Below are 23,261 nucleotides of genomic sequence, written 5' to 3'. Positions count from 1 at the left end.
CCATGTTGTGTTCGTGAGTGATTGTTTATTTTAATTCGGTCCGTGTTTGTGGGCTGTCATGATCGCGTTGTAATTTTAAAATGATTGAGTAAAGTACTTTAATTACTCATATCTGCTGTCCTGCACCTGACTCCCTACACCAGCTTCACATAGGACCGCTACAGTTAGATATTACTGCATGGTCAGAACTAGGAGCGCAAGCATTTCGCTATACTCACATTAACATCTGCTAAACATGTGTATGTGACCAATCAAATTTGATTTGATTTGATGACCTCACATGTGAATCCTTAAAGAGATGGGTGGGTCTGGCTTAAGAGGGTGTAGACAAAGGAAGGCTCTCCATAGGGTTCCCACGGGTCCTTGAAATCCTTGAAAGTTTGTGAAAATAGACATAAATAGACATGGGCTTACCAAAGACAATTACAAAGACTGGCTTGTTAAAGATCCATGGGACATCCATATGGCCCGATGCAGAGCCTGCAGCAAATCAATAAAAGTTCACGCCATGGGCGAAGCAGCTGTGACGAGCCATGCTGCTGGAGCATCACACAGGACGGCACAAGTTAAAAGCAGGTAGGTCCTACCCATGGTAACATGTAGAAAGGAATACAACAACCATACTTAGTTAGTTACTAACGTTAATTAGTTAACTAGATTATTCAGTCTCTTCGTGGTTGGGTAAATTAACTTTATTATTATTATTATTATTAGTATTATTTGGTTAAATTAACATTTGCTATGTTGTTGTTAGCTAACGTTATCTAGATGTCTCAGTCAGTTTTCCCACAGAATTACACCTGTCAATATAGTGCTAGCTAGCTAACATTAGCTAAGTTGTTAACGTTACGTTAGCCAACTTGCGGCAAGCAGAGAAGGACAGTGAACATTTAAATAAATGACAGTTCGCTAACATTAGCTGAAAGTTTACATTTAGTTAAAGGATGTTAACGAGAGTTGTTAGTGACAACGTTTAATGACTAATGCAAGCCAGCTCACACTCTATTGAACTATGTGGAAAAGTCATCGTCATCTACATCACCACCTAGACAATCTTCTACAACTGCTACCACATTCACCATCTCCTCAAGACATCATTACTGGCGTACCCAAAGAGGACACATTGCGGGCTGATTCAGACATCATCTTTAAAATGAACAAGACAAAACAAACAGTCAGAAAGGATGATGGGGACAATTTCAGTGAAAAACATAGGAGGGCAACAGTACTTGTGCAAAGTTTCAGAATGATAACTTCCAAAATGAGTGTGCTACATGACATTTATCATGAAGTCACCCAGGTGTCCCACACAAGTAGCCCAAATGTACCCAAGTGGCCAAATTGGTGAAGTTATACATTTTGAATGGAATAACTATATACTGTACAAATTACCAAAATGGTATTCTAACACACCTCCACCCAAAAAATTTAGAAAAAACATGAAACATTTCAATATTTGGAAGACCCTCAGTCCTCTACACAATATTGTGCTGCTGATGCCAGGTGCTATAGCAGTCTCTTTCTGCTGTAAAGCAGAGGGTCACCAAGCATGTGGTGCAGGTGATAGGGGACTTAATTTTGCAAAGAACACAGCAACGCCTCCATGCTGTGCCCTTTTGGCCCTGAGGCACATCCATGCCTGCAGACATAAATTTGGGCAGATGAACACCACTTGTGGCAGGAGCTGGATGAACCAGCTTCAGTGGGGGATGGACTACTGTCTCTATTATATTATGACAGACCAGCTAGATCTACTGTCTTTATTATATTACAACAGACCAGCTGTATCTACTGTCTCCATTTCACTTTGGTCATTGCTGTGGGCCTGCCCTCCCCTCAACAGACTCAAATAGGCTATTTCATGTGGGGGTGGGGCGGCAGACACGCGCATCTCACATTTCATTACATTACATTTTTATATATTGCTACTAAAAAAAAATTTAAAATCACATCTAATATTTTATATTATTAATTTCAAACAACGGCATTAGCATGAGAAGAACTTACCAGTCCAAAACGATGTCCTCTCCGTTCACAAAATATTCCTCCATTTGGGAATCGCTAAATGAATCGTCCGACCACAATCTCTGTCCCACTTTCCCGATAAATTTCTTCTAAAATTGTGTGTACATCTGTATATCTAGACTTAGATTTAGCTTTCCCTGACTTAGTCGCCATACTGATTGTCACGTTCTGACCATAGTTCTGTTATTTGATCTTTGTTTTAGTATTGTCAGGGTGTGAGTTGGGTGGGCAGTCTGTTTGTTTTTCTATGTTGGTTTTTGAGTTTGGCCTAGTATGGTTTTCAATCAGAGGCAGCTGTCAATTGTTGTCCCTGATTGAGAATCATACTAGGTAGCCTGGGTTTCAGTTTTAGGTTGTGGGTGTTTGTCTTCCGTGTCAGTGTTTGTCACCACACGGGACTGTTTCGTTCATTTCACGTTTATTGTTTTGTAGTGTTCAGTTTATGTTTTAAAATAAACATTATGGACACTTACCATGCTGCGTTTTGGTCCTCCGATCCTTCTCGCTTCTCCTACTCAGAAGAGGAGGACGAGGTGCGTTACAATGATTGATATATAAACAGCTGAAGATGCGCTTTACCAAAACAACGCTGTGCGTAACATGCGTTTTTCCTTCCTGTATGAAATTTCAATGGCAAATGACCCTCTTTACGCTGGGGTTTACTACATGGGTTGGTCTTCCAACACAAACATTACATATTGCCGTTTATCTACCCAGCTAGATTTCAAGACGATCAGTGGTCATTGGGTTAAAATACAGTCAATCAACGAAACAGCGGTCATATCGTTGGTGCGCAATGATGTCATTACTTGTTGTTTTCAAATCGGTTTCTTTCAGTCAATACATCCCGCGAAATGACCCATCACATTTGGTTGTGTTACAAACAAACAAGTTGATTACAATGAAACCAAACATGACTGGAAAAGTCACATTTAGTGTGTGTATTTACATCGAATGTGTAATCAAATGGAATGAGACCGAATTCACGACACAAGTGGTTCACAAAATGTTTCGTGTTAGGCTAAAAAAATGGATTTTATCAAACAAAAGACCATTCATTGTGTAACAATGAGCATTGGGATTGCAAACAGAGGAAGATCGTCAAAGGTAAACAATTTATTTTATTGCAGTTTGTGATGTTGTTACGTCTGTGCTGATTGAAATAGTTGTTTGTTTTGGGGCTCTATCCTCAGATAATCGCATCGTTTCTTTCGCAGTAAATCCTTTTTTAAATCTGACAACGCAGTTGGTTTAAGCAAGATTCTAGGCTTTCGAAACATGTGAGACACTTGTATTTTCATGAATGTTTAATACGCTAACGGGTTCGGTGCGCAGAGAGGTTAAACTTGCAATGAAAACAACTTTCTGACAAAATTAAAAACGTATAATATCTGAAACTGTAGCTAGATTCTTACCCGAATACATGGATGAAAGCTTCATGGCAGACTGCAACCCCTTTTATTACATTTTCAGAGTCAGAATGGCATGAACGTCCTCCAGAAAGTAGTCCATCACAATTTTTTCCCACTGACCTTTGTCGATTGTGCCTGATAAATTCAGGGCAGCAATGTTATTGAGAGCAGTAGCAACATATTTTCAGCTCTCCATGGCTAATGTTATATATTTCGTAAAAACTGCAGTAGAAAGGATTATCTACTCATAACGAGCAGTTCATTTTTATAGACACAAGCTGCTATACGCAGACCAATCCATACTCATCTCTCGGCATGTCCAGCCCACTCATTATCTAAGCCAATCATGGCTAGCGGGACGGTTGCTGTCTTTTTCTGTGAATAAACAAACTAGGCTCGTAGTTTAACAATTTTATTTGTATTTACACATGGCATACAAGTTTGTTATTAAGGCACATGAAAGTTCACACGGTCGAGAAGGCATTTCTGTCAAAAAAAATGTATAGCGTTCAAACGGCTCTCCTGTGAAGTTGTAACTTGCAACATATGCCTAGTGTCCTGAATCGGGTCACAGATGTGGATATGTGTATGTATGTATGTATACCCCAAAAATATATGGGAGATTGGAAATTATGCAGACAATTACATTGATCAAAGCTACAATCTATCTGCTATATTAAAGCTTATCCACCCTGTTAAGAAATACTTTATCTCAAAGCTACCTCATACCTGCCAAATGTCTGTCTGCTTGAACGACAATTTCTCAGATATACATGAAAACATGAATTGACCAAGGGAACCGATAGAACATTGCTCAGAGATGCACACAAACAATATAACATTCAAAATGGGTAAATGTTTACTTTAATAGGCACTTACTATAGTATTTTGTTTAAATTTAAGATGGGAAAACACGTTTATTATTAACTTGAACATTTGCTCTTTATAAAATTTTGTTTTGTTTTTTTACTACTCAAAAGGCACCTAATTGGTGGAATGACCAACAAGCTCTCAGTGTCATTGCAGAATCTGATGTTTTACCATTAACAAACATTTCAATGGTTAAGTTTAGGAATTCATTCAGAATTGTTAAGGTAATGGTTAAGGTTTGGGATAGGGTTAAAACTCAAAATGCAAAACGAGGGTCTAGCCCTGGGATTGAAAACTTGACCCTCGGAGCTGGAGCTCATCCGCAACACCCTATTTGATGGTAATAGCTCTCACAGTTGCCCCTAGTGACCGGTTTTCAATGGTGTAAAGTATTTAAGTAAAAATACGTATAGTACTACTTAAGTCGTTTTTTTGGGGTATCTGTACTTTACTTTACTATTTATTTATTGACAACTTTTAATTTTCCTCCACTACATTCCTAAAGAAAATAATGAACTTTTTACTCCATACATTTTCCCTGACACCCAAAAGTGCTTGTTACATTTTGAATGCTTAGCAGGACAGGAACATTGTCGGTAGATGAATTCAAAACTGGCAGTGTTGGAAAAAGTACCCAATTATCATACTTGAGTAAAAGTAAAGATACCATAATAGAAAATGAAAAGTCAAAAAGTATTTGGTTTTAATAAACATAAGTATCAAAAGTAAATGTAATTGCTAAAATATATACAATATTTCAAAACCAATGTGTTAATTGGGGATATTCTCCCATTTTCACCAACACAAAACATAAAAAATGCAATATTTATGAGTACAAACAATTTCATAATTAATGTGGTTTAACACTTGGTTTAACATTGACAACAATGTCCTTTTTTAAACTATCTAAAACATAACACTTGGGAATATAGGTACAATGATTATTTTTTGGATTCTCTGCAAAAATAAATTTGCTGAATTGTTTTCTTAAAACTGAACGATTATTCAGCTGAATAAACAAAGATTAAGATATGTACAGTATATTTGGGACTGATATGTGGACTAAATAACACCTTAGCGTGGGAACGCTATGCATCAACAGCTGCATCACACCCACGCTTTGTGATACATTTCCATATAAATATATGCCATTTTCTTTTTAAATACAGTGGCTTGTGAAAGTATTCACCCCCTTGGCATTTGTCCTATTTTGTTGTCATGCAACCTGGAATTAAACTAGTTTTTGGGGGGTTTGTATCATTTGATTTACACAACATGCCTACCATGCCTACCACTTTGAAGATGTAAAATATGTTTTATTGTGAAACAAACAAGAAATAAGACAAAAAAAACTGAACTTGAGTGTGCATAACTATTCACCCCCCCACCCCACCCCTAAAGTCAATACTTCGTAGAGCCACCTTCTGGTATGTCTCTATAAGCATGGCACATCCAGCAACTGGGACTTTTGCCAATTCTTCAAGGCAAAACTGCTTCAGCTCCTTCAAGTTGGATGGGTTCTGCTATTGTACCACAATCGTTAAGTCATACCACATATTCTCAATTGGATTGAGGTCTGGGCTTTGACTAGGCCATTCGAAGACATTTAAATGTTTCCCCTTAAACCACTCAAGTGTTGCTTTAGCAGTATGCTTAAGGTCATTTTCCTGCTGGAAGGTGAATCTCCGTCCCAGTCTCAAATCTCTGGAAGACTGAAACAGGTTTCCCTCAAGAATTTCCCTGTATTTAGCGCCTTCCATCATTCCTTCAATTCTGACCAGTTTCCCAGTCCCTGCCGATGAAAAACATCCCCATAGCATGATGCTGCCACCACCATGCTTCACTGTAGGGATGGTGTTCTCGGGTGATGGGAGGTGTTGGGTTTGCGCCAGACATAGCGTTTTCCTTGATGGCCAAAAAGCTCAATTTTAGTCTCATCTGACCAGAGTACTGTCTTCCATATGTTTGGGGAGTCTCCCACATGTCTTTTGGCGAACACCAAATGCGTTTTCTTATTTATTTCTTTAAGCAATGGCTTTTTTCTGGCCACTCTTCCATAAAGCCCAACTCTGTGGAGTGTGCAGCTTAACGTGGTCCTATGTACAGATACTCCAATCTCCACTGTGGCGCTCTGCAGCTCCTTCAGGGTTATTTTTGGTCTCTTTGTTGCCTCTCTAATTGCCTGGTCCATGAGTTTTGGTGGGCGGCCCTCTCTTGGCAGGTTTGTTGTGGTGCGATATTTTTTCCATGTTTTAATAATGGATTAAATAGTGCTCCGTGGGATGTTCAAAGTTTCAGATATTGTTTTTTAACCCAACCCTGATCTGTACTTCTCCACAACTTTGTCTCTGACCTGTTTGGAGAGCTCCTTGGTCTTCATGGTGCCGCTTGCTTGGTGGTGTTGCAGACTCTGGGGCCTTTCAGAACAGGTGTGTATATATACTGAGATCATGTGACAGATCATGTGACACTTAGATTGCACACAGGTGTACTTTATTTAACTAATTATGTGACTTCTGAAGGTAATTGGTTGCACCAGATCTTATTTAGGGGCTTCATAGCAAATGGGTTGAATACATATGCACCACTTTTCCATTTTTTAAATGTATTTTTGAAACAAGTAATCTTTTTCATTTCACTTCACCAATTTGGACTATTTTGTGTATGTCCATTACATGAAATCCCGCCAAAAATCTATTTAAATTACAGGTTGTAACGCAACAAAATAGGAAATACGCTAAGGGGGATGAATACTCTCCAAGGCACTGTAGTTTATAAAATGCCATTCCTTCTCTCAAAGCTCAGAAGTCAGCCAATGTCATCTGCCACACAGAGATGACCGTGTGTCTAACTAAGGGCTTTCCCCCCAGCACCAGTAGCAAATCAGGCAGGTTTTGTGCTATGCTCTCATGGCTCTCCTCTGGTTTACCTGGACCATCCTCCTCTATATTCTCACAGCTCCACTGCTTACTGAAGGCCTCCTGGTTCTCAAAGGTCAGACAATTCCCAAACCGCTGAGTGTCATTCCCACTTAGACCATTACAATAGTCCTCCACTTCAGTCAATAGCTTCTCCGAGCTACTAAACGTCTCCAGCTCTATAGTGCCCTCTGTCTTTGAGGAGGATGGGGAGCATTTGTTCTTGAACGGCCGTATCTTGCTGTCAAGTCTGTTTCTGATGGTGGTGCTGGGGATCAGGGTGGTGCTGGTGGTTGTGGTCACGGAAGGCTGGTAGCTAGGGCCCAGGCCAGCACAGCAGTGGTAGATCCTGTGGGGAGGTGGGTTGGAGCCGGGTAGCATGGCTAGCTTCCCCCAGGTCTGGGTGGTGAAGCTGTACCTGTGGATAAAACGCATCTGCTAAATGGCATATCTTATATTATTATATATTCAGTGTAGCTTGCTTCAGCAAGCACACTCTAGATATTTCTCTTACTTCTGACTTATAGTTATTACTATTATTTAGGACGCTATTTCTCTTACACCACCATTTACGATAGAAACTCCATTCAAAATGTGAAGAGTGACTCAGGTCTGAATGGTGAAGCTGTACCTCCATAGACAGCTCCTGGGTGTGTGCTGGCTCTCTCCTCCTCCAAACAGAAGCATGCTGTCCCGGTAGACCACAGTTGAGTGGCCCACCAGCTTAGGGGGGCCTGATCTGTATAACACATCCACAGGACAGACAGGAAGGAAGGAAAAACAACACAACGCATTGTTCAACAAGCAACACAATTCGTCTATTGTTAGTTTTTTTGCTTTGTGTGGAAAAGATAACATCACTTAGATTGCTGATTTACTTAATGTGCTGTGTGTACATAAACTGCACAATCCCAATTATTTATTCAAACATAACAATTAATAGTGAATGATGATAGAGGTTTGTGAGAGGTTAAAGCTACAGGTTAAGCAAATTAATCTGGTGGCTCGGCGCCAGATAACATTGTCTGGTTTCAGCTGTTTTGCATTTCCTGTTGAGAGTAAAAACGCTGAACAAATTGCCACACAAAATAACTGAGCCCATAAAGAGACATTATAATTGACATGATATTGCCCTCCATAAGGCTGTTGAGGTTGTCAGTGCCTGAAACAGACCTGGGTCAAATACATTATCTCAAATTCTTTCAAATACTTGACCGGAGCTTGACTTAGCTTACCCAGTACAATGGAGCCAATGGAACAGTCCTAAAAGTATCCTCCATAAGGGTATTGAAAGTTGTCAGTGCCTGAACCCTTGAAAACTATTTTCATAAATCTGTAGTATCCAGTGAAACCCCAGAGGCAGAGAGAGAGAGATAAAGACAGAGACAAATAAAGAGGGAGCAGAGATCACTCACGTGGCATTGAGACAGCTCCAGGAATGACTGGTAGAGTTCCATCTCCACAGATCCCTCTGCTCCCTCAGGCCTCTCAGACCCCCGAAAAGGTACATGCAGTCCAGGTGTGTCATGGCAGAGTGGCTGTGTCTGGGACCTGGACCCACCTCTGTCTGGGTACAGTCCAGCAGGGACCACAACATAGTGTCTGACACACACACACACACACACACACACACACACACACACACACACACACACACACACACACACACACACACACACACACACACACACACACACACACACAATACAGTGTTAAGTGAAGTGTTGGTAAATTCAAAACATATTCCAGTCATTTAATAACAACGCATTGCTGTCACATTTCCAGAGAAAACAATAATGATATCATGACTGGATATCATTATTGTTTTCTCTGGAAATGTGACAGTAATGCGTTGTTATTAAATGATAATCACGAAAACCAAATTATCTATCCATAGAAAACGTCTAACTCACCAAATTCTAACTTCCAAAACTCCTGTGATGAGGCTTTCATGTCAATGTATCCTCCGTAGATGTACATGGCAGAGCTAAACACCACGGCACTGTGGCCCTTCCTGTTGACTGGCACCTGATTCTGTTAACATGTTAGCATATGGACGGCCATGAGGGATGTCATCAATATCAGTACAAAGCATGGGAACCGTACTTGATCAGCTATTACTATTAATCATGCTATGGGCCAGTTTATAGAGCTGCCGTATGCTGTTGTTACATTTAGTTAATCAATTGATTATGTTTTTCATTCATTGCAGTTAAAACCGTACTTGATATGAGAGGGTATACAAATTAATATGTACTGTTCTTTTAATAATTTATAGTGGTGCATTTGTGCGAGCTGTGGAAAATGAGCATGGTTACATTATCACTCTCAATTTCCCTGGTATATGGAGCATTTACTTTTACATTACATACCTGAGGGGGGTTCCTATCCTGCCAGGACACCCACTGCTCTTTCACTGCAAGAGATATGAGAAAGGACACTGACAACTGTGCAGGACTCACAGAGAAACAAAGGCAGAATGGCAGCTTTTCTTTGCCGTCACTCCCTATGAGAACTGTGAGCTAGTACCAACTTTTTATGTTGTCAGGTAGGATTTTAAATGCCAGATGCAAGTTTGAACATGTTTTAACACTTCTTTCTTGTGAGGAGTAGAAGTGTTTGGGATGTTGTTGGATCATTATGATTGTGTCAGTAGTTATTGAGGTGTATGTTGCCCACAGTGGATTTACCAATATCAAACACCCAGAGGGGGGTTTTCCATATAGTGTACGCAGAATCAATCATTCCACCGAAGACATACAGAACACCCTGTAAAGATAATGATTTACAATCAACATTGAGCTACATGAAGCCTACCAATTAAAGCAATGCTAAGCAGTCTGAGATACAATGACATTGATATTACCTTGATATAACCATACAGATGACATAGATAGAACCCTACCTGATGGGCCACCATGGAATGTTCCTGTAGCTCCTCAGGTGCTGCCTCACAGCTACAGTCCAACTCTGTCCACTCATTGCGTACTACGTAGACACACACAGTGGTTAGGTCCATACCCACATTCCTAATGTGTAACAACATCACTGTATAACACTGTTGTAACATGATTGAATCACATTCTGCATAACTGACATATACAGTTTGTAGCAGACCAGGTCACAATATAAACAAAGTTATAATAATTATGACTTAGAAAAAGTATAGTGTATCTGACACTTACTAATCTTTTAATGAACCTAGAAGAAAATATTGCCTGCATGCTGGCCAGCTATATTAACAGCCTGTCACCAGAGACTAGTCACTTACCAACATTATACCTCCAGAAGTCCCTGAGCGAGTGGCTCTCCCTCCCTCCCAACACAAAGACACTGTCCCCGTAGGAGCAGCAGGCGTGCTTGTAGCGTTCACATGGTGCAGGGCCACTCTGAGGCAGTACGGTCCACAGGCTGGGGCTGCTACTGCTCCTCCGGCTCATACTAGGGCATCCTCAATCTCAGCTGTCATTGGGCTGCTATTCTCCTCAGGAAAATGACTGCATGGTGAGGAATAGGGCACAGCAACACTAGTTGTCAACCACTAACCACTACAGGTGTCATGTGACTGTTCTCCTTAGTTGTTGTCTTTGGAAAGAGATTCAATGGACACAGTGAAGAAATCTTTAACCAAAACAGTCCGTATGAAATTTGAATCCCTCTGCAGCTGCAAGAAAAACAACGTTCAATGAACTATTATCCTCAGGAAAAAACTAACAGTGAGGTATCTGATGTCATGCTTCTCTCTGAGGGGCTTCTCTGTCCCCGGGTGTGACAAAACCTGTTTGAAGAGGCACCTAATATAACAGACAATGCACTGCAACCCCAGGCAACACCATTGGTCAGGACACAAAGTCTGCCACCACCACACTCCATTATGTCGCCAACGTATGGATGACAGTCCTACATAGACACAGTTGCCAAGACAGCATTTGTTGTTGCTGCTGAAGTATACTTGTGTGTTCATCTGACACCTTCTACAGGCAGAGCACCTGACTCTGTGGGTAACGCAGGGAGGAGACCTCCCTATGCAGGCAACATATTCATTATTTTAACTCCTCACACTCTTATGACTATAGCCTGAGCCTATATCTGCTATGTTGTCTTGCCAACTTTGCCAGGCCAAACATACACAGCACAATTAGATCTGGGACCAGGCTAACTGTATACAAGTACTTCATTATATAACCAGAACAGTCAGCTTCATACTCAAAAAGAGACATTTGTCTTAGTACTTTGTATGGTTTTTGAGTATTCATAATACATGTGTATATTAATTTGTATAGTACAAACAAGCAAGTAACCATCGCAACAGTACACATATTGTCACCACGAATGATGCAGCTCCCCCTTGGGCCAATCAGTGTAATTTTGTAAATTCGAATCTCTATGGCAAGACATATTATTCACCCAAGTTTCATCAACATTGGGCCAGTGCTGTCTGAGATTTCACATGTGACTAACGTACTAACGAGCTAATGGACAGAGACAGATCCACAGTCCCCTCCAGGGGTATAGTGCTACACAGAGCTGGTCAAAATATTTCTGGAAAATGTATTCTGAAGCAATGTCTCGCAAGATCACATAAGAATTCATTCATATTATAACAGAACTGAATATAATAGCATGACATAATAGGCCTATAATGTTACTGTTACACCAAAAAAAACCTCCACATTTTTTGTGAGATTTTAGGATGGTTAGCTTTAAGAAAAAAAAAAAAATATTTCCATGAATCTGATTGAAATCCAATGAGATTGGTATGCAGACGAGGTTTGCAGACGAGGTTTGGACATTTCACCGGTAAAACATGAAGAATTAGGCCTATCATTCACGATTCACAGTGATGATGACATATTTTGAAATTAGGTATGCCTAACTTGGTGTTTGAGGGTGAAACAAGTAAGACATTTTCTTGACACAAACCAGGTTTCCATCCAACGTTTTTATGCAAGTAAAGTAGGCCTACATGTCGGATTACAAATGTCACGACAGGCCTGATGGAAACAGCAGATTTGTCCGTAAACTTTCCAAATGTTGACAAAACAAAATACGTTTGACAAGCTGGGATCTTTTTGTGTCGGTAAAATTAATTTTGCAAAAAATGATGCACCTTTATACGCAAATTTTGATATGATAACTATCATATCGATGTCACGCAATAACATGTCGTGTGGTCCTCCCACTAGGACTTGCAGTTTATTATGCTACAGATGAAATAAGTTATGATGAACTTCACAGGGTGGTGAAAGTGCATGGTGATGAGCTTGATGCTACTTTCTAATAAATATTGATATTATTCTGGTGACATGATGATCAATGCTTGGCTGCCGTTTAACAAAGAAAAATAATCTCGCTATTTTGTCTATAAAAATCTAATGTAGGCCTGGTAGGCTATACCTGCTCTGTATCTGCCAGCTGTTGGCTAGAGTGCATGTGCTATGACCAGTGTTGGCACATTCGCTATATAACCCAAAATAGTTGATGGAAACATCTCTGGTGGGAAAATGTGAATATTGTTTTTATGCAGATTTTAGAATATTCGCATGAAAATCTGTCACCAATTGGATGCAAACCTAGACTACTATGTGTGGGCATAGGCAGACATTGAAATCTAAGGATTTTCTGCATATTCTATTATGATATTCAATAGGATATAAACTTTGAGAAATGATGATGTCCATTACATTTTTGGGGGCGCTCCTGTACCAAAAAAATAGGTAACACCACTAGTCCCCTGCCCAATTTCATTGTGGGGGTCAACAAGCAACTTCTCCACTTCTACATTTTGAAAAAAGTTTGCAACATACAGTAAATGAAAGGTTACATGGTAGTCCGCCCAACACCCAAAGTTTGCTTTGGGGGAAAACATTTTTTTAATGAAAACTAACTTCCTGCATTTTCACACATTTTGCAATGGGGCAGAGAGAAAAATGTGCTGTTTTAAAGTAAATGTCTAGTGAAAGTCTCACTTACATATTCTGTTAACTCATACCGAAATAATGTTGTTGACTCATCCTACACTCGTATTTGTGGCCAAAGCAAATATTGGAGAAAAAAAACACTTAAAAAAACCCACCTCAAACTTGTATCTCAAACAGACCGATTAAAAAATGTGTTATTTCCTCATAGAGGATGACGTGGATGAGCTGGCCATCAGTCTACCTACATTAATATTTTTAATGACCGGTATACATCCACACCAATCAGTTGTTGAGATACGCCTACATCATTCCAACAGACAAAATATTATTTTTAAAGGTCATGAAGAGTCAAAATCATGTTTTTCATGACATTTGATGATATTGGAAGTACGATGACCAAAGTATGACAAATCAAATCAAATAAAATGTTATTGGTCACATACACATATTTGGAGGTTATTGCAGGTGCAGTGAAATGCTTGTGTTCCTAGCTGCAGTAGTATCTAAAAACGATTCACAACAATACACACAAATCTAAAAGTTTAAAGAAAAAAAGGGGGGAAAACAAATAGAATTAAGAAATATATAAATGTTAGTTTGAGCAATATCAGAGTGGCATTGACTAAAATACAGTAGAATAGAATACAGTATATACATATGAGATGAGTAAAGTAGTACAGTATGTAAACATTATTAAAGTGACCAGTGATTCATTGTCTATGTACAGTATATAGGGCAGCAGTCTCTAAGGTGCAGGGTTGAATAACCGGGTGGTAGCCGGCTAGTGATGACTGTTTAAAAGCCTGATGGCCTTGAGATAGAAGCTGTTTTTCAGTCTCTCGTCCCAGCTTTGATGCACCTGTACTGACCTCGCCTTCTGGATAATAGCAGGGTGAAGAGGCCATGGCTCGTGTGGTTGATGTCCTTGATGATCTTTTTGGACTTCCTATGACATCGGGTGTTCTAGGTGTCCTGGAGGGCAGGTAGTTTACCCCCGGGGATGCATTGGGCAGACCGCACCACCCTCTGGAGAGCCCTGTGGTTGCGCCCGGTGCAGTTGCCGTACCAGGCAGTGATACAGCCCGACCGGATGCTCTCAACTGTGCATCTGTAAAAGTTTGTGAGGGTTTTAGGTGCCAAGCCAAATTTCTTCAGCCTTCTTCACCACACTGTCTGTGTGGATGGACCATTTCAGATCGTCAGTGATGTGTACGTCGAGGAACTTCAATCCACAGGTGCGACAAGAAAGTCAGAAATATCGATATAAAAAATGCCTTACCTTTGATGATCTTCTTCTGTTGGCACTACAAAAGGTCCCAGTTACATCACAAATTGTCCTTTTGTTCGATAATGTCCTTCTTTATATCCACAAAAACTCAGTTTAGCTGGCGTGCTTCAGTCAATAATCCACCCAGTTTCCCTCCATCAAAATGCATACAAAATGAATTCGTTACTAATAAACTTTTCCAAACAAGTCAAACAACATTTATAATTCAAACCTTAGGTACCCTAATACGCAAATAAACAATAACATTTAAGATGGAGAATTGTTATTGTCTTTACCGGAGAAAAATACACACTTGGAAACACTACAGCCAAAATGGGAGCCACCTAGAACAACTACAATTTCTGGCTCATTTTTCCAAAAACCAGCCTGAAACTCTTTCTAAAGACTGTTGACATCTAGTTGAAGCCCTAGGAACAGCAATCTGGGAGGACTTGGCCTTATAATAAAAGTGATGGCCATTGAAAATAGTGGTAGGCTGAATCATTTTTTTGGGGGGGGGGTTGTCCTTGGGGTTTCGCCTTCCATATTGGTTCTGTTATACTCACATACATTATGTTAACAGGTTTAGGATATTTAGAGTGTTTTCTATCCAAATCTACAAATGATCTGCATATCCTAGCTTCTGGGCCTGAGTAATAGGCAGTTTACTTTGGGCACACTTTTCATCCGGATGTCAAAATACTGCCCCCTATCCCAAACAAGTTAATGGCCATGTACTCTTTTATAATCTTCACCCGGCACAGCCAGAAGAGGACTGGCCACCCCGCAGAGCCTGGTTCCTCTCTAGGTTTCTTCCTAGGTTCCAGCCTTTTTAGGGAGTTTTTCCTAGCCACTGTGCTTCTACATCTGCATTGCTTGCTGTTTGGGGTTTTAGGCTGGGTTTCAGTATTGCACTTGTGACATCTGCTGATGTAAAAAGGGATGTATAAATACATTTGATTGATTGAAATCAATTTGATTGATATACAGTACCACATGTCATGACGTTGGCCTCTGGGTAAGGTTTATGACACCCCCTCCCCCCATAAATAGCTTTCTCCCTTCCCTCTCTCTTGACTCTACAGAGGGACTCTTGAATAGCCTTTGTTAAACAGAGAGTCTGGGAGCATCAAACAAGTGGAGGGAAAGGAACCATATTTCGGTAATAGAACCAGTTGAAAATATGCGTTGGTACTTAATGAATATGATGTCAGTTCGGTTGTCATCTGAGACATTATGACTGATGACAGGATGACCTAAACTGTATCTGGGAAAGTCTACACTTTATAGTTATCAGATTCACATGGAATTGTTATGGAATTCAAATGTTGAAATGTAAAATTATTGGTGAAATTATTAAATGTAATTTTAGCTTCCAAATGAGAGATTTGGGTTTTCATAAGGTTAGGGCTCTGCTCAATCAGTGGCCCACTCCTGTGAAGAGACATGGGCTATAAACTATGAAGCACACCCTTCTCCCTCCACTATATAAGTCCTTGATGAAAATGTAACCTCCTGTTCCGGGTACATTAGGATGACGGTCCAATGTCAGAAGGGTTCAAATAATAACTACAGAATGAAGCCAACCTCAGCATGAGCTTTGGTTGCGAATGGTATGAACTTTGAACTCTTATTCACTATAGAAGTGATACCTCCTAGCCGTTGAGTTAGCAGCTGCCGCTGTAAACGTGAGTATCCCATCTACCACACAATGACGACACTACAACGTTTCCACCGGAGACACTCTTCAAAGGACTCTGTTGGGCAACACGGTCTTCAATCTACCACCAACCTATTGAAGCGCAGTTCAGAGTAAATATTTATTGCATTTTCCTTTTCCAAATGGCCAGTAATTTAGAATGCATAAGATTCTGTATTTACGATAGAGTAGCTGCCTATGGCCCGATAGAGACATCGCTTCTCCCTTTGTTCTTCAGTCTTCCCGCTCTTTCACTCAAACCCAACACCCGTTCTTTGTGTAACCAGCTGTCATATGTGTTCCGTCCGCTAGGGATGTTTTCCTTTATGACATCATTTGTAATCATGTATGATTCAATCTGTGTATATGTAATTCTGTGTGATTAGTTAGGTATTTAGTAAATAAATAATTAAACCCAATTTTGTATTGCTGATTCAAATTGTTAGCCAGGGTTCGTGAAGATAACCAAGAATTTACAACTTTCAGATGAGACTGAAATAAGGTGACGATTAATATTGACTGCTATTGATGTAAAATATTACTCGGTCTTTAAGAGTTTATTCGGAAGATAACAGCTCTATAAATATTATTTTGTGGTGCCCCGACTTTCTAGTTAATTACATTTACATGATTATCTCAATCAGGTAATATTAATTACAGAGAAAGGATTTTATAGAATAGCATGTCATATCACTTAATCCGGCATAGCCAAAGACACGACCTACACCAACAAAAGCTGAAGAACATACGCACATCCTGGTTCTTTCCGCAGGTGCTCGAATTGTAGACAAACTCGTGGAAAACAGAGTGGAAAACGCTGCACACTACTGCTCATGCTCCCAGGTGATTTTATTTATAACAGCGTTTCGACCCTTAGGTCTTCATCAGGCATCCATATCCCAGGTGGGGGTGAACAGTCCTATGCGGCATTTTCCTTTCTGTTTTCCATATACCAAACCCCCTTGGGCCTTATTGCTTAAATATATAATTGATGCAGTTTCAATGTTGTTTGAGTTGCTTTGTGTATCACCAAATTTGCTTGAGATCATTAATACTGCAGCACCTCTCACTGCATCCAAGTTGCTTGACATAGGCATTTCAAAGAGTTGTCAGTCAAGGCGAACTCATGAATATAATCTCCCCGCCCACTCAGCCTGTCTTTTCAAGCTTCCTGGTAGTTGCCATGAGAGAAAAAGTACCTTTCAGAATGACTTTTCAGGACCTTTAACATACTTATTTAAAACATTTTTGGAAGGAAAACTATTTCACTCATATTGTAATTAATTCCAGATCATATTTCATAGAAATCTGGAAACACTGGACAGTTACTTTAAAAGGTTGACTTTGGGGAATACCCCAAAACAAAGGCTTTAAACTGTATAACTGATAAATGCACCATATCAGGTAATTTAATGGTTACATTTTTTTTTAGGAATACGATATTTTGCTACAATAGTGCCATTTCTTACTGATCTCTGTCCAAAAATAAATCATGTGAAATGACATCAACACATACTGGAGGAGTTACTAGCTAGCTACAAGTGGCTAGCTTAGCTAATGAACTAGCTAGGTCAGTCACAGCCTTCATGACCAAGAATGACACATCGATGAACCACCAAAGGCATACCTCATTTCGGTTATTTTTTTTTAGAAGGAGTTGGATCGGTTTTTGTGCCCAAAGTCGACCGTTAAAGCTAATTTCCTGCAATTCTACACAGTTTTCCATTGCTTATTACATGTTCATATGCTATCTGGGGGGCCCCCAACTTCAAGGTTGTTTTTGTGTTCTAAAAAGCAAGTAGGTCATTGGGAGCAGTACCTATCTTCCTCTATCTTGAATTAAGAATTTAGATCATTGTAAATGAGTCAATATGATATGACACTGATTAAATTGAGAAGCATAAACACAGCCCCATGACTGTGTGAAGGCATACCCTATGTGAACAGGAAATTATATAGTCAATTCCTTCACTGATATTATATTATATTCTTCTATCTCAACTGTTTTCAAGTGATTTTCTGAATGCTTCTATTTCTCTGTTCAATCAACTAGCCTACCCTGATTAGAAAGGTTTAGATTAAGAAAGGTGCATTGCAATGTTATTACAAACTACAAAGCACAACCTAGTATTACATTGTTATTACGAAATCGAAGGAATAGTCAGATCATGGAAAAATACAAGTTTGACATCTCTGGAAGAGAACGTCTAGGAGTGGCACGTGACCGTTATTTCAACACTCAGGGCACGCTATTTCACTCTGTGCCTGTTTCTTACCACATTCCTCCTACTGACTTTATGTTCCATGCTGTTATAGGCTACTACAACCTAGTCAGTCAAATTAAAAGTACACCTAAATCTCAAGATGTAGCCAAGGATACTTATTCTACAAATATCCTTTGCCTAGGCTACTACATACAGTACATTACATGAAGGGTCTTTTCCAGAAGAGAAACTCACAAGTGACAAAAGTTTAGCTCCAATGTGAGCACGGTCACTGGCCAGAAATGTTTCATTGTGTAAAATAAAATGAATAGATTATTTGCAATGTCTTACTTATGGCATTAGAATAATTGTTGGTTTCATTGTGTAAATATATCATTATAAAACCCTTACGAAAAATTAACCAAAACCACTATTTCAATAGCTAATAAAAACGTAATGTATTTTATTTTCCTTTTAGGCTACATTTTACTAGGCTACATAGCCTACACAGCCAAAGCTGAACTCACTTACTGCATCGTTGAATAGTCTATACATTGAAAATGTAAAGTTACATCATAGAAAACAAAATTACCCGATTAGAGAGCCGATATCTCACCCGTGCCTCTTCATTGGGTTTTGCTGCGCCGCAATGATCATCCGGGCTTTGAAGGGCATTTCATTCAGAAGGAGGGGCATATTGTGGTTTGAGCAGGAAGTGTGGGTGTTTCTCTAGACTGAAAAATGATAAACTCTTCCCCAGCACTGGAGAAAGCACGTGATAGTAGGCTACTATTTGCACCCACATATTACAGTCAAATGTAAACGTTTGCCTGTCAGTGTAATCTGCATATGTCCACTTTACTACTATAGGCTACTATGACATAAGGAGAAAAAGATAAGAAGCACGAGATAGGCCACTATGAAAAGCATGTGATTGTTTATGATATCGAAATATTCCATTCCTATAACCTATAACCTATAAAAAGTTATTATTGCATACTGTCTATGACAATTAGGTTTATATTCCTTATCAAATGCCAGATCAGTGGAATATTTTCTGTCACTGGAAAAATATCCCTCTAAAAATGATATCCAAAATTATTAGGGAAATCTTATCTGTTGGCTCCATAATAAGAATTGGCCCTCAAATCTGTACATCAAGGACAAAGAGCTGGCTAATGTACTGTTCCATATTACATATTCAAACATAATTGACTTGTGGGGATGAAGAGTAATATTTGTACTTGTTATATTCTCCCGTAATAAAAGGTTACAGGATTTTTGTATTGTTTGCTATGGCATATACACTGAGTATACCAAACATTAGGAACACCTTCCTAATATTGAGTTGCACCCCTCAGTAATGCACTGAGGTCAAGTGAGCCGACACTTGCAAAACGAGGTCAAGACATCCCCACGTTTCCACTTTACTGTATTGCATGTTTTCTGGTAGGGAAACTGAGTCGGTGTCACGCCTTGGTCATTGTATTTTGTGTTTTTGTTATATGTTTGGGTAGGCCAGGGTGTGACATGGGTTTATATGTTGTTTTCGTATTGGGGTTTGTAGTATTTGGGATCGCGGCTAATTAGGGGTGTATAGGCTTGGCTGCCTGAGGCGATTCTCAATCAGAGTCAGGTGATCTCGTTGTCTCTGATTGGGAACCGTATTTAGGGAGCCATAGTTTCGCTTTGTATTTCGTGGGTGTTTGTACCTGTCTCTGTGTTGTAGTCACCAGATAGGCTGTAATTAGTTTCGCGTTCCGTTCTGTTGTTTTTGTATTTAGTATTCAGTTATTTCATGTACCGCGATTCAGTTCATTAAAGTCATGAGTAACCTACACGCTGCGTTTCGGTCCGACTCTCTTTCTTCAACAGACGAACGCCGTTACAGTCGGATGCACGCTCATGCACAGATAGAGACGATATAGCTACAAATAATTCCAATTAAACAGTTTGAAGCACACGTAGTGAGTATTCCATAATCAAAATGATACAAAATCGTGTATTTCATTTTTGCGCCTTGTAAAACATTTCTTTGATATCACGATTAGAGTGCGGCTGCAGATGCTGCAGTAGCCTAACGGTGATGCTGTTTAGGAAATATTAAATTGTTAAAATGTTATAATTTTTAAATATTAAACTGTTATAATCTCAACCCGGCACAGCCAGAAGAGGACTGGCCACCCCTCAGGGCATGGTTCCTCTCTAGGTTTCTTCCTACGTTCCGGCCTTTCTAGGGAGTTTTTCCTAGCTACAGTAATGTTTTTGTGTTTACAGTAATGACATAAGAACACAGTACACAGACATACACAGATGCACACACACACACAGCTTCACAGCAAGATCTAAGTGAACTTGATATATTTTTAGTAGATTACTAATCTATTGTGATGACCATTGTTACCATACAATAACCATGTTATGCCAGTTTAAAATGGGTTAATGTAATTGGTTATTCTATATTAAAGTGAACTTTTAAGTAACAATACCATTTTAGCAAATTCAATTGGATGGTAAACATGTTGTCACATCTGCCACTAGTACATCAGTAATCCATTGTCATTAAAATTGTGAGGTATCTGTGACCAACAGATGCATGTCTGTATTCCCAATCATGTGAAATCCATAGATTAGGGCCTAATTTATTTATTTAAATTGACTGATTTCCTTATATTAATTGTTACTTAATAAAATCTTTGAAATTGTTGCATTTATATTTTTGTTCAGTATAGGTGAGCTTGATATGAGGAAATCCATCTATTTAAATAAATAAATTAGGCCTTAATCTATGGATTCCACATGACTGGGAATACAGATATGCATCTGTTGGTCACAGATATCTCACAATTGGCCTCCGGATCTCCTCACGAGATTCACAACGTTGACATCAACAAACCGCTCGCCCACACGACGCCATACACGGTATCTGTGATTGTGAAGCCGGGTGGACATACTGCCAAATTCTCTAAAACAACGTAGAGAAATGAACATTCAATTATCTGGCAACAACTCTGATGGACATTCCTGCAACCAGCATGTCAATTGCACGCTCCCTCAAAACTTGAGACATCTGTGGCATTGTGTTGTGTGACAAAACTGCACATATTAGAGTGGCCTTTTATTGTCCCCAGCACAAGGTGCACCTGTGTAATGAGCATGCTGTTTAATCAGCTACGTTATATGCCACACCTGTCATGTGGATGGATTATCTTGGCAAAGGGGAATGCTCACTAACATGAATGTAAACTAATTGTGCACAACATTTGAGAGAAATAAGCTTCTTGTGCTTATGGAACATTTCTAGGATCTTTATTTCAGCACATGAAACATGGGACAAACACTTTACATTGCATTTATAATTTTGTTCAGTATACATCATGACCGTAAACACATCTTCCTTGAAAAATTTAACATTTCCTAAACAGCACCACCATTAGGCTACTGCAGCCTAACTCTACCTGTGATATCAAAGTAACTTTTGATAAGTCGCGAAAATGAAATAAACTATTTGGTATAATTTTGATAATGGAAGATTGAATATGTATTCTTCAAACTGTTTGCTTGGAATGATTTGTAGCGTACTGTCTCTACCTGTGCATAACGGTTCAACAGACTCAGTTCCCTACCAGAAAACACGTGATATCGGAACGTGATGTGTATTCACTCAAAAATGGTAGGCGTAAACTGAAGACCGGATGGCTTGATCGTGTTTTGCAAGTGTCGGCTCCAGCGATGGGCATTCCGGCTCTTTTCAGTGAGCCAAAAAGAGCCGGCTCTTTTGGCTCCCAAATGGCTCTTTAAAAAATATATGCTTTGTATTTTTTCAAATCAAACAGTTTGCAATAGTTTGACTATGATTGGTGTTAAAACAATCCTAATTAAATTCTTAAATGAAATCATACTCTGCCTTAACCACAATGTATTTCAAATGCATCGGTTTGTTATGAAAAAGAATGCTATTAAACATTTGCATTTAAAGTATAACGTTTTAATGTATATAAATAAATGTAAAAAAGACGGATGATATTACACATCTGCATTAAAAGTATAACTTTTTTAATGTATATAAACAAAGTGCATATAAATGTAACAATTCAAAACGAATACAATCTGAACAACATAAAAATAGAATATTGCACCATATCAAAGAAAAACAAATAACAATGTGCAAAACTGCAGCATCCCACTTAAAACATTAAACTCAAATCAAATCAAATCAAATTTATTTATATAGCCCTTCGTACATCAGCTGATATCTCAAAGTGCTGTACAGAAACCCAGCCAAAAACCCCAAACAGCAAGCAATGCAGGTGTAGAAGCACGGTGGCCAAAAAACTCCCTAGAAAGGCCAAAACCTAGGAAGAAACCTAGAGAGGAACCAGGCTATGTGGGGTGGCCAGTCCTCTTCTGGCTGTGCCGGGTGGAGATTATAACAGAACATGGCCAAGATGTTCAAATGTTCATAAATGACCAGCATGGTCGTATAATAATAAGGCAGAACAGTTGAAACTGGAGTAGCAGCACGGTCAGGTGGACTGGGGACAGCAAGGAGTCATCATGTCAGGTAGTCCTGGGGCATGGTCCTAGGGCTCAGGTCCTCCGAGAGAGAGAAAGAAAGAGATAATTAGAGAGAGCATATGTGGGGTGGCCAGTCCTCTTCTGGCTGTGCTGGGTGGAGATTATAACAGAACATGGCCAAGATGTTAAAATGTTCATAAATGACCAGCATGGTCGAATAATAATAAGGCAGAACAGTTGAAACTGGAGCAGCAGCACGGCCAGGTGGACTGGGGAATGCAAGGAGTCATCATGTCAGGTAGTCCTGGGGCATGGTCCTAGGGCTCAGGTCCCTCTTTTCTCTCCTTTATTGCCATGTTATAACCAGCAGAACACACCAATGCTGACCATATGCTGACCATATTTTTTATTTTATTAGAGATTTGCA

General features: G+C 39.5%; 1 protein-coding gene across 2 annotated transcripts; it reads right to left on the bottom strand.

Moving 5' to 3' along the window:
* Nucleotides 1-3,833: 3,833 nt before the first annotated feature.
* Nucleotides 3,834-18,994, bottom strand: si:dkey-3d4.3 (kelch domain-containing protein 3). Of its 2 annotated transcripts, none has more exons than XM_035749711.2 (9): nt 18,909-18,994; nt 10,497-10,722; nt 10,131-10,213; nt 9,916-9,994; nt 9,598-9,641; nt 9,139-9,259; nt 8,641-8,827; nt 7,857-7,964; nt 3,834-7,643 (listed from the first exon to the last, which is right to left on the bottom strand). In XM_035749711.2, exons 2-9 carry the CDS (start codon nt 10,663-10,665, stop codon nt 7,109-7,111), a joined length of 1,326 nt encoding a protein of 441 aa, XP_035605604.2. In that variant the 5' UTR covers nt 10,666-10,722; nt 18,909-18,994; the 3' UTR covers nt 3,834-7,108. The 2 variants fall into 2 exon arrangements, with proteins under 2 accessions (XP_035605604.2, XP_035605605.2); XM_035749712.2 differs by lacking the exon at nt 18,909-18,994 and adding an exon at nt 14,016-14,162.
* Nucleotides 18,995-23,261: the final 4,267 nt, after the last annotated feature.

Source organism: Oncorhynchus keta, chromosome 34 (genome assembly GCF_023373465.1).
Source record: "Oncorhynchus keta strain PuntledgeMale-10-30-2019 chromosome 34, Oket_V2, whole genome shotgun sequence".
Classification (NCBI taxonomy): domain Eukaryota; kingdom Metazoa; phylum Chordata; class Actinopteri; order Salmoniformes; family Salmonidae; genus Oncorhynchus; species Oncorhynchus keta.
Note: the sequence above shows the minus strand (reverse complement) of the source record. Positions and strands in the feature narration are given on the sequence as shown.